Below are 13,230 nucleotides of genomic sequence, written 5' to 3' on the forward strand. Positions count from 1 at the left end.
TGTCATTTACGTATTGGGATGCAGATCCATTGATGATTTTGTAGGCCGTAACCAGAGTCTTTAATTTAATATGGGCAGCTGCAGGAAGCCAGTGCAGAGAGAATGGGGGGGATACATGATAATACTTTGGGAGGTTAAAAACAAATGCAACAGCATTCAGTATTAACTGGAGAGGCTGGGGGGGGGCAGACAGTAAAGCATTGCAGTAGTCCAGGCAGGATATCACCATTGCCTAGATCAGGAGTTGCATAGACTTTGTTGTGAGATAAGGGCAGATCCTGCAGATGTAATGCAAGATGTATCTACAAGACCGGACTGTGACTTTGATATGTTGAGAGAAAGATGGACTTGAGTCGATAATTACTGTCAGGCTCTTGCTCGATGAGATAGGTGAAATGGGCACGGTGTCCAGCTTGATGTCGTTCTTGACAGGATGATGGACCAGCTGAGATTTCAATTAGTGATCAGACATTCAGCCAGAAATGTCAGAGAGACAAGCGGCGATGTGTGAGGAAATGTCTGTAGCTGTGGGGGGAGGGGAGAGGAAGAGGTGGGCATCATTGGCATAGCAGTGGTAGCAGAAGCCATGGGAGGGAATGACAGGGCCGAGGGAGGGGGTGTAAATTGAGAAGAGTAAGGATCCAAGTTGTGATCCCTGAAGGACAAAAGTTGAGAGAGGGTTAGGGGATAAATGGGAGCACCCCCCCACCTCCAACTGCTTGGTAGGACTCAATGCAGGACCATTTCAGCGCAGTTCATTTGATGCTAAGCTGGCCGTGACAGGAGAATAGAATCTTCTGGTTGACAGTATGAAATGCTGTAGACAGGTCAACAAAGATGAAGACCAAGGAAAAGGCAGCCGTTTTTGCCGACTGGAGAGCATCTGATACTGCAAGGAGATGTGCCTTAGTGCAATGTCCAACTTTGAATTCAGACTGAAAACTGTCAAGGAGATTATTCCAGGTGAGGGATGCACACAGCTGATCTATTATCAGCATAGATTTTTGACAGAAAAGGGAGTAAGGAGACCAGCCTGTATTTCTGGACTGAGTCTGGATCCAGAGAGAGTTTTTTAACAGCAGTGAAATGAGAGCAGTTTTGCAAATGTATGGAAAACAACCAGAGCACAGTGATGAGTTGATGATTTTGGAGATAAAAGAGACAAGTCGCAGGGAAATTTCCTGTAAGAAAGGTGAAGGGATCAGATCAAGGAAGCAAGTGGTGACTCTGTGTGATAGCAAGAGGTTGGAAATTTTGGTTTTTGACAGGGGCTGAAATGTAGATAATGTGACTTTGCAGTAACCAGCTCCAGCAAGACCGGGGCAGGTGAATACTGAGACCTTGTCCGTGATTGAGTTGACTTTTTCTCTGAAGAACAAGGCAAAATTGTTAGCGGTTAAATAGGAGGGAAGAGAAGGAGGGTAGAGTAAGGATGAGGAGGGTGAGAACAGTCTGTGAGGACTGTTAATTGCAGACTATAATTTGTTGTGGAAAAGCAAGGGGAGCTGGTAGTGTAGTGGTTAGAGCTCCTGTCTTTAGACCCAAAGGTTTGAATCCCAGCTGTAGTACCCATGCTCCAGTAAATAATTACTCTTTAAATGGATAAATATTTATTTTATGGCCACAAATAGCTTAACAGAGGGACGCGGTGGGCGCAGTAGACTTGGCTGGGTCCCGCTCTCTGGGGGGTCTGGGGTTTGAGTCCTGCTTGGGGTGCCTTGTGACGGACTGGCGTCCCGTCCTGGGTGTCCCCTGTCGTGGTTTCCAGAGACAACACACCAGACTCTACAGGTAGTTTGTAAATGCAATTAGACTTTATTACAGAGTAACAAAGCCGAGTTGGTCTGCAGAGCAACTGCCAGACAATTCACAAACAGGACCTTTTATACAGTTTTGGATTAACCAGACACTCCCTTTTTTACGTGGTTCAGATCCACCTTGAATCTGGCCACTATTTATACTGCTGTTTTGGTTAATGGTCCTTCAGTCACAGTGGGGCCTACTATAGGCTGCTTGATTCTTGTCTCGACACAGATCGTAACTTTGGGGTTCTACTTCCTTATGTGCTGTTCTCACCACTCCATTATTATGTTTTACAGGCACAACTGCCTTCAAGGGACCCCCTTGATTGATTGTTACAGGTTTAAACATACCCTCATCACAGGGCATATACCTGAGCTATGTTTACTCTTGCTTGGGTTAGTTTCAGGTCACATACACAAATCAAACTTAAGCTTTACCATACCCCTCCCCGTCCAGCCTTTCACCCTGTGTTTCCGGGTTCGGGTCCGGCTCGCCGTGACATTTCAGACAGTGTATGTGTGTGTGTGTGTGTGTGTGTCTGTGTGTGTGTGTGTGTGTGTGTGTTTGTTTGTGAATAGCTTAACACTGTTGGTTGCTTTTAAGAAAAGAAACAGATAAATACATAGATGGAGGTTGTTTTTGCTGAGAAAACAACAGATTAGAAGGATGTCAGCAGTTCCTTGTAAACGTCCAGGTTTCTGCAAAGCTTTGATTTCTGATATTGTTGTTCTGCTGCTTGGAGTTCGGTCCTGTTGGAACATAGTACATCTGATAGCCATGGGTGGAACTGGGACATGCTGACCTGCAAGTTAGAGAACAGTCAAAGTCTAGAGAGGAGTGTCAAAAAATTTTGTACACATCTTCATGTTCAACGCAGCTTCGCCTTTATTCTTTAGTGAATACAACAGTGGCAGGCAGCACACTGGGAGACAACTCAGAAGAGTGACTCCCTCAGTAACATGGGAGTGGTTTTTTATACAAAAGACAGAGGTGGCTTATCAGTCTGCAGCACTCTTTGGAGGTAACTCAACATATTTGATAACATGACTTAGTATTTCTCTACAGGAAGATATGTATGACATTGGTACCATTGTTTGTGGACAGCTCTGAGACTTGTGCAACTGAAGGGAGAGAGAATAGTGCGGGGAAGAGAGTGACAGAAACTTTAGGTTGTCGTCGAAAGTGACAGAGGGTGTAGAAGCAGGAGAGGGCTGGAAAGAATAGCCCAAATAGCCACAATTTGGAAAGAAGACAAGGCTGAGGTGATTATCCAAATTGTGAGCAGCAGAGGACAGGGAAATAAAGAGGTCAGATGGCTGCAGGAGCAACAAAAGGCTGCTTGCATGAATGTCCCCAACATGCAGGTTGAAAACATTCAGGAGAATCAATGGTGTGTTGTCTCCTGGGAGAGAGCTGGGATCATATGATGACAGTATGCTAATGAATTTTCATATCTGGAGGATGTGTTTCCCGTTTGGCTAGTAAATAAAAGATGGAAAGCAGCTTGTATTCACTGTGTGTCAGTAGTGCTGTTAAATAATATGGTTGCTGACAGAAAATAATTTTACAGGTATTCACATTTATTTAATATTGTAGTTTATTGCTTATGAAGAAAAAATATCCATCTGCCTCTTTTAACTTAATGAATAGCACCATAGTGGTGCAGAGAGTAACGCCAATGCCTCACAGCCCTAGCCTGCTCGTTTGAGCATAGTTTTCAGTCCAGCTGATGGTGTGTAAAGTTTAAATTTTCACAATCCAAAGGTGCACAAGACAATGATAAACCACTTCCACACCATCTGTTAGCAAGAAAACCATGCGACTAATCATTGTGAGCCGAATTCAGCTGAGCATCATTTACCTGAACCATACAAGTCTCCACCAAGGACGGTCCCAAGCCCGACTGCAAAATGAGGAGGGTGGTCACCCCGCCGCGGTGATCAGAACTGGGAAACCAGGGAAACCAGGCAGGAAACTGCATGAAATTTCGAAAAAACTAATTCGCTAATGCTACCGCATCCGGGGCAGCCGATTCGCCAGCACTGGGGACCCAGGGTGCTGGTGAAAAGTGCACTACTGGCCGAAGAATCAAATTCATTACACCGAAACTGGAAATTCGCATCGCCGCATGGAATGTGCGAACTAGACACCAAGTCAGACAAAAGAAGATCATCACCATGGAATTGTCGAAATGCAAAATCTCAATCGTTGCAGTATCTAAATTATGCCTCACTGGATCTAGAAAGGGGGGTGCGGTGGCGCAGTGGGTTGGACTGGGTCCTGCTCTCCAGTGGGTCTGGGGTTCGAGTCCCGCTGGGGGTGCCTTGCGACGGACTGGCGTCCCGTCCTGGGTGTGTCCCCTCCCCCTCTGGCCTTACGCCCATGTTGGTGCAGACAGAACTGGATGGGAACAAATGCTGGGCAGATTTGGTCATGGTGAGATAAATGACAATGGACTGTGCCTGCTGTCCTTTGCTGCATCAAACAACTTGGTAGTCTGTAACAGCCAATTTCAGCACCCTTGCAAACATCAGCTTAAGTGGTGCAACCCATCTGGTGAAGATTCAGCCATCTTGGACTACATCCTGATCAACTCCAGATTCTGATTGTTGCTCAAAGATATATGTGCAATGAGGGGACCTGACTGTGGATCAGACCACTACTTCGCCTGTGCCAAGGTACAGCTGCGATTAAAACAGGCAAAGCACAAGGCACCTCCACAAGCCAAACTGAATTGGGCATGTCTGAGGGATCTGGTGCTCTGACAAGAATTTCAAATTGCCCTATCCAACAAGTTCTCAACACTTGAACCATTGGATGTTTATGCAGAAGAAAAACAGCTATTGGAGTCCATCCTAGAATGCGCCGCCCCTCTGTGTCCACCCATCCGCCGTCAGACACAGCCATGGATTTTGGACAAATGCCTAGATCTGGTGGAAAAACGAAAACGAGTCAAACATGTCGACTTCAAACAGTACCAGCAACTTAACAGCCTATTGGAATAGAGTCGCAACCTACCTGGAAGAAGCAGCATCGAGGCACGAATACCGGACTCTGTATCAGACCCTCAGGAAATTGAGTGGTAGATCTAAATCGACCAACGACAATATCAAGAAAGCGGATGGCACCTTCGTGAGATCCCCTGGTGAATGCCTGCAGCGGTGGAAAGAGTTCTTCCAACAACTGGGTAACCACAATCCGCCTCAGGGACCACCGCCAGAGCCACCACCCATCGACCCTCCGGAAAATCCATTCCTTGACGATGAGCCATCAGTCAATGAAGTGAAGAGTGTGATAAGATCATTGAAGAATGGAAAAGCTCCTGGAATGGACCAAGTCACTGCCGAAATGATCAAAGCCGGAGGAGACATCCTTCTGCAACGGCTCCACGTTCTCCTGACACACATCTGGCACTCAGAACGCGTCCCATCAGCGTGGAAGAAAGCCATCATCGTGCCAATCCTGAAGAAAGGAGATAGCTGGGAATGCAAGAACTACTGTGACATCAGCCTCCTTTCAATCATTGGCAAGGTATTCATGAGGATCATACAATCAAGGCTGCAGAAACATCGTGAACAGACCAGTCGAGAAGAGCAAGCAGGATTCAGACCACAACGGGGCTGCACCGATCAAGTATTCGCAATTCATCAAATGGTGGAGGAGAGTATCAGGTGTGGAAAGCGAACCGTCATCGTCTTCATCGACCTTAAATCTGCATTTGACTGTGTTCACTGGCCTGCCCTGTGGAGGGCGCTGGAGAACAAGCACGTACCACTGAAGATCATCCAACTTCTCCAAGCATCATACAATGGCTCAACCAGCAGCGTGTGGGTCCGAAACGAACTATCCGAGGAATTTCCTATTCAGACTGGAGTCCGCCAGGGAGATGTCGCTTCTCCCCTGCTTTTCAATTTCTCAATTGATGCCATTATGAGGAAGGCATTCGAGGGCAGATGCGGAGTTCAATACGACGTAAACAACTTCCTGACCAACTTGATGTTCGCAGACGACAGTGCCATATTCGCCGACACAGATGCAGAGGCCACCGACATTCTGTGCCAAATTGCCTGCATCGCCTAATCCTACAGTCTAAGAATCAATGCAGACAAGACCAAAGTTATGACCACCAATGGATCACAAGCCAACGTCCACCTCGATGGAATCCAAATTGAGCAGGTCCAAGAATTCCTGGGATCGCTGGTGCAGGAGAAGAAAGTGGCATCCACCACCGAAGTCCACAGCAGGATTGGCCAGGCAACAGCAGTGTTCACTTCGCTCAAATAGTGCCTATGGAAGAAGGCTAACATCGCCACCAAGACCAAAATTCGCCTCCTCCGAACACTGATCCTGCCAATCCTCCTATACGGATCGGAAACGTGGACTCTGCTCAAATCAGACATCAACAAGCTCAAAGTCTTCCAAATGCGATGCCTGAGACAGATCCTGGGTTTCTCTCTTCGTGATCACCATTGTAACGAGATAATTTGGAAAAAGTGCGACAATCAACCCTCAATTGAAGAACAAATCCAAACACGCAGACTGTGATGCTTTGGCCATGTATGCAGAATGAACACCAATCGGCTGCCACACAAGCTCCTCTGGCGAGAGCGACGTGTCCACTGGAGGGTTCAACGAGCAGCGCCAAAGAAAACATGGCTTAAACATGTTGAAGAAGACCTAAAGAACCAGCGACTGACCATCAATGAGGCTATTAATTATCGCCACCAATCGCGAGAAGTGGAAGTGTATCGTGAATGACATACGGAATCCAACAGCACCTACAGCAGCGTATTAGTTGAGAGGGCAACCTGCCCCCCAAATCGCCAGCTAAAGACCGAAGAAGAAGAAGATACAAGTCTACTTTTCCATTGAATCAACCTGTAGATTTAGTTAGAATACTGCACGACAGATTAATATAACAAAGGGAAACAATGCAATTTCTTAGTTCATTGCTAGTTGATTGCTGAAGTATTATAGACTGATGGAATATTATACTTCCATACAGTGATCACAGAAAGTGACAGGACAACATTTGATGTGGAAAGTTTTTATGGAAGTGCAAATGGAAATGATACACAGACATGCATTAAGGCCTTTTTGTTTCATTAAAAAATAAATAAATGTTGTCAGTTATTTTCAGTTTTTTCTTTAGTCCATGGGAAATGTTGAGATGATCAGTAAGATTAGCAAAGACCAGTGGCCTTCTGAGGTGGAAGTCTTCATCTGCAACATAAGATAATTTATAAGATAGATGTCAAAATTATTGTCCTCTCATATGAACAGTGTGTTACGCTGTCGTTATGCTCAGCCTAACAGTGATTTAGCAAAACATCCTGTATGGTAAATCCATGCCTGAATTAAACTGACACCAGCACTAACAATTTAGTTAAACTCGCCAAATTATTTGGTACGGATCACAAATTCACATAAATCTGTCCTAAAATAATTTATATTTACTCATTTAGGTGATGCTTTTCTCCACAGCATCTTACAATGTTAATCTTCTGACGATTATTTACCCATTAGTACAGCTGGGTAATGGTTTTATTTCTCTGGAGCAATTTACCTCACTCAGGGGAACTATAGTCAGAGGTGAGATTTCAACCTGTGACTTCTAGGTCCAAAGGCAGCAGCTCTAATAATTATGCTAACAGCTGTCCCTGGTAATTTAAACATTATTGGTAAGCTACGACTTTATACAGTGCCGTAACTTGGAGGATTGGCTAAATTAGCTCGATAACAGGGGCTAAACCTGTACCTGACCTTACTTTGTCAACTTCTTGGGGTGGGTAGTCTTTAGATAATCCCCATTGGTGGTGATGTTTTATTAAATGTCAGCATTTAGTTACAAATGCTACAATTTACTTTATTTTTCTACTTTCCTTAAGTAAAGTACAGCCAAACTATTGATACTTATTGTGTAGAGAATGGAATTTCTAAATGACAGCTGAATCTGAACTAAAGTTCTTCTTTTACTTCTCTCTCCTCACATAGTCTGTGCCAGCAGGAGCAGGGTGAGCACAACTTTTGTCGGACACGCAATCAATTTTACTGTGAGGGATCGAGTCGACTCTCCATTCCTTGCTGCTTAGAATCAGAGAATGTAAAGGGCTGATAGTTTAAGTCTTTTAATTAGCTTTGTACTGATTTTAGCTTCTTTAGTTTTTACTGCGGGTTATATGACTACAAAAATTAATAAAGTTGTGCGTTTTAGCAGTAAAGAACAATGAGGGTTAGTCGTCTTACATGCTTGTGAAAGATAACTTTTGGTACAAGAAAGTGGACATAAGGAACAACTTCTGCTCATTCAGAGGGTATTTGCTTTTTGTGTACTGCTACTTTTAGTACCGAACATAGTTTTACAGACACATTCCCTGAGTTGTAATGAATGGGAAATTCTTCAGCATGTGGCTGTCGCCCAAGCACTGTAATTAAACATATACTCTGACAAATAATCATGCAACCCAGTTCCTCTCTTCAAATTTGCTGTGATTTTAAGCAGTGCAATGTAATGACCTGCGTTACATGAGTTTGAGCGGGAAATGGGTTTATTGTAAATAGAGTGCAGAGTACAGCATGCTGCAGTCCATTCAATAATAATTACCGAATGGGGATTTTTCTTGTTGGAGAATTAGTCAGTTTACTTTATAAAGTTCTTGTTGCAAAATGGCTTAGCTAATAGATACATCACGCTGAAACACCTTGTTGTACAAATTGGCTCTTGTTATGCTTTGCCTTGTAACCTGCCACACTTATTGTGTTTTTGCTGAACGGCAGTTTGAGCCATGCCTTTTGTGCATAGGTGGGTGTCTGCCAGGAACATGGTTGTGCTAGACTAAGGTAATTTAGATTGGTTAGGGATCCTGCTGTGGGGTTAAAATACAGTTGCTAGTTGCTCTCTAATAATCTCCACCCAAGGTCTTACAGGACTGTGGGAGTGTTACTGTCCTTTGTCAGTGGTCCCATCACATATCAGCAGACTGCAAAAGGAGGGCATGTATGATTGAGACAAATGGCTCTGCCAAATTTTACCTGGTACAGAACAATTCCTCACTGAATATGTTTTCTTCTGTTAAAGAGAGCCACTAGGATTTTCTTCTGCAGTTGGAGTGAAGGGTTCACGGTAGACTTTCGCAGACATTTTATTAGAAGAATACCAGCTAAGACCTCAATGGTCAACCCAAATGGCGTAGGGGTGATCAAAAAACCATTGTTGGACATTCACTGCATTCCATTCTACGTGGAATTTGGAAGATTACTTCTTCATTGTATGGCAGTGGGTGGGGATTGTTTGAATGTTTTAGAGCTACAAAGGGAGGAGATAAAGATGGAATTCTGGGGTGGGCCAAGTGCATTTAGTGGAGGTGAAGGTGTAAGTACAGCATGCCAGATCCCTCTTTGTTGCTCTCTCAGGGCACCATACATTACGTGGTTGCGTACACAGGCTATAGATAGTTAAATGTTTCTAGGTAGCAGCCAAGATCCCCTTGAGATTGGTGTGGAACACTATCCTCTTCCCCTTAGTCTTGCTATCTTAGGCAGACATCTTTGCTGTTTGAACGTGGTTCAACTGCTTATGGCCTTCAAGTTTCAGCAAAGCATGTCTGTGCAGTCCTCAACAGACAGACACAGGGTTGGAAGAAGTCAGGATTTGATCCTAGATCAAAAGTCAACTTGATTGTCATTCCACCTGTACATGGGGGGAATGGGGTCAGATATGATGCTGACATGACTTCATTCTGATTGATAAACACACATTTTGATCCACCATATGCTTTGTGTAATATTATAACTCTGTAGCTGTAATGTCAGACCAATCTATGTCATTTGGAAATGTGTCTGTAAAAGCCTCTGACTTAAACCATACTGTTTGAGTTTTTTCAAAATGCAAGATTAGACTGTGACTTACTCACAGATGCCCTTACATTTCTTACTGCACAGAAATTTGTACATTTTAAAGAATATGATATAATTAGTGCAATTATATAATTAAATTGGTAACCAAGTGGTAAGATTCACTATTTTTGATGTCTACAAAGTGGTTTACAAGTTAGTTTACTATACATGGCATTGTTTGCACAAAATGTGATGTTTACTTTTTTTTTGATCTACCTTAAAAAGAAAGATAGTTTTATGCACTTCGTATTTTATTTATGGCTTGGTAAATAATGATTAAATTTTTTCTGACCTCTGCAAAGGAGCTGCTTGTCCAGTGGAGTACATATACTGTAGACTGGTAACATGCTTAGCTGATAAATCCTCCTACTCTCGCTCCACTAAAAAAAATGAATAAAAGCTGGCTGTTTATTTACATGATTAAAGTGAAGTGCCTTGTTCAGTCGTATGGTGTTATTTCCCTTGCTTGCATCCTGCAGGTTTGTGGCTCAGAACGTGATGCGGCTGCAGCGCCTGGGGGTCACACACATCCTTAATGCTGCCGAGGGAAGCTCCTTCATGCACGTCAACACCAACGCTGAATTTTATGCTGGCTCTGGCATCACCTACCTTGGCATTAAGGCCAATGACACTGAGCACTTCAACCTCAGTGCTTTCTTTGAGGAGGGGGCTGACTTCATTGATAAGGCGTTGGCATACAAAGATGGAAAAGGTATGACAAAACACCCGTCATCCCCCAGTTTGTATAATCCTGAAAATCTTTCATTGCCATGTTTTAGGGATTATGTTTTACTTCTGTGTCTAAGATGGAAGTTACATTTACGTTTATTCATTTATCAGATGCTTTTCTCCAAAGCGATGCACATCTCCTAGAAAATTCAATTTGTGCATTACCTTAGGAGAAAGAGACATAGCTGCAGATGTGTGACTCTTAAGTACAGTTTGTTTCCATCACCCTATGCACCGAGGTTCATCACACAAGTAGCTGCATAAAACTTTACCAGAATATCACCGGTTCCTAATCACCTTCTTAGTGATGTAGGAAGGTGATTAGGAACCAGCGATATTCTGCTAAAACAGTTCTAGTGATGGTGCATGAAAATTTACACCTTACATGAACTTAAGAGTTCATGGGCGAAGAAAGTTTGGAAGAGGTGAGTTTTCAGACCCTTTTTAAATGTAGACAGAGTTTCAGCAGTTCTGAGTGAGAGGGGGAGGTCGCTCCACCACAACGGAGCCAGAACTGAGAATCTTTGTGCTTTGCCTTTCATGTGTGGGACCACCAAGCAGGCAGATCTGGAAGAGCGTAGCCATCTGGTTGCTTTGTAGTAGATGATCAGATCTTGTAGATATCTGGGTGCAGTTCCAGTGATGCTTTTGTAAGCAATAACCAGGGTCTTAAATTTGATCTGGGCAGCTATGAGAAGCCAGTGCAGAGAAACAAGTAGGGGAGATACATGCAAACTCTTCAGTAAGTCAAACATAATTCGGGCAGCAGCATTCTGATACAGAAGGCCAGACAAGAGAGTTGCTGTAGTCCAGAGGGGATGTCACCATGGCCTGGACAAGTAGTTGGGCAGAGTCAGTAGTGAGGTAAGGACAGATCCTGTGGATGTTATGCAGGATGTATCTGCAGGTCTGGGTTGTGGCTTTAATGTGCTGAGAAAAATACAGACTTGAGTCAATCATCACTCCCAGACTCTTAGCTGAGGAAATAGGCAAAATGAGTGAGTCATCCAGTTTGATAGAGATATCAAAGACAGGCTAGCTGGGAGGTGAAGAATCTCTGTTTTGGCAGGGTTGAGTTGTAGGCGGTGATCAGAAATCCATGCAGAGATGTCTGACAGGCAGGCAGCACTGTGCGCGGAAATGTCAGATGCTCCCGGTGGAATAGAGAGGCGGAGATGGGTTTTGTCAGCATAGCAGTGGTATTTGAATCGATGGGATGCAATGACAGTGCTGAGGGAGGAGGTGTAGATCAGGAAGAGCAGAGGACCCAGTACCGAGCCGTGCAGAACACCAGCTGAGAGAGGCAGAGGAGAAAAACGAGAGCCCGCCAGACCACTTGATAGAATCTATCAGATAGGTAGGACTCAAAGCATCTTAGTGCTGTTCCTTTGATGCCAAGGTGATGGGGAAAAAAAAATTTTTCCCTTTCCCATTTCAGCCATAGGAGACTGAAAGAAACAAAGACCTTTCACAACAACTTTGGCCAATGGGAGTGCCCCGATCAGTCTTTATTGCCTGCTTTTATTTGCCAAGCTCATACATAATTCATTACAGGGTGTTACAACAGGTGTGTTCAATGTTTTCCCTATCTTTTTGCCTAATAACTTTCCACTCATTTGTTCTTAAAACTCCTCATCCTAAAGCTGAACTAGCCAACCCCAATCATCCAGCTTACCTTAAACTGACCTCACTCCAGGCAAGGCAGGACCACTGACCTTTTATGACATAACCTCTGACCTGGTGCCTGGTACAGCCTGCTTCTCACACAACAGAGCACAGCCTTAAACCCAGTACAAAAATATTACCAGTTACTATGCTTAACAATTTCTATAACTATTGTCAGTGCCCATAGCATGAGTAACTTGCACATCTGTTAGGGCACTATTAATGCAGAAAGATGTTTACAAATTTTGGAGCAACATTTGCTGCCACACAGATGCCATTTTTTCCAGAGACATCCCTTCATTTTCCAGCAGGAGGACGCCAAATTGCATTCTGCCCAGATTATAAGTGCATGTCTGCGTAAGCAGAGAATGCTGGTACTAGACTGGCCTACCTGCTGTCCTGACCTGTGTCCAACTGAGAATGTGTGGCACGTTATGCAGTATAATACAGTATAATACATTATGAAGAAAATACAGCAACAAAGGCCCCCTACTGTCATGCAGAACCGAGGACACGGGGGCGGCTGGACCCAAGTGCAGGATTGGTCGTCAGGAACCAAGGGATCAGGCAAGTTCTCGTAGTCGGGGACGGGTGAAGAGTCGGTCGATCGGCGTTCAGAGTGAGGATCCATGGACATGGTCAAGGGACGAGGCGAAGGGTCTAAAGCCAGGGAAGGGAGACAGGAAGCAGAGGATGAGGAAGACCAGGAAATAGCACAGACGGTACAGTTGTCTCAGCAGGATTCCGCAAGGGAATGGGAGCTGAGGAGGGTCTTTTAAGGGTGCGTGTACTGACTGGTGTCTGGTGGTTGACTGGTGTCAGGTGCTGTCAACTGTGATGCGGGAGTGGACGTGACAGCTACAATTGCAGAGCTGAAGACCTACATAATGGATGAATGAAGGGAAATTTGCTTACTAAACTTAACCAGCTGGTGTCTTCAGTGCCCAAAATGGTTAATAAGTGTTATTAAAAGACATTGTAATTTTACAGTGGTAAACACTCAACTGTCCCTACTTTTTTGAAATGTGTTGTAGTACAATAATACACAAGGAAAGATGTTCAACCCCTTGTGCCAAAATCAAGGGGGGCTGGACACAAACCAACCATGCCACCAGTACTCCATCCCTCCCAAAACCC

At 44.2% G+C, this 13,230-nt stretch overlaps 1 protein-coding gene across 1 annotated transcript in view; it reads left to right on the forward strand.

Moving 5' to 3' along the window:
• The window catches only part of dusp3a (dual specificity phosphatase 3a), a 76,748-nt gene that overhangs the window by 5,529 nt on the left and 57,989 nt on the right, over positions 1-13,230 (forward strand). The window contains exon 2 of the mRNA XM_018752783.2: positions 10,179-10,411. Coding sequence (XP_018608299.1) covers positions 10,179-10,411 — 233 coding nt within the window. The remainder of the gene's footprint in view (positions 1-10,178; positions 10,412-13,230) is intronic.

This window comes from Scleropages formosus, chromosome 7 (assembly GCF_900964775.1).
Source record: "Scleropages formosus chromosome 7, fSclFor1.1, whole genome shotgun sequence".
Classification (NCBI taxonomy): Eukaryota; Metazoa; Chordata; class Actinopteri; order Osteoglossiformes; family Osteoglossidae; genus Scleropages; species Scleropages formosus.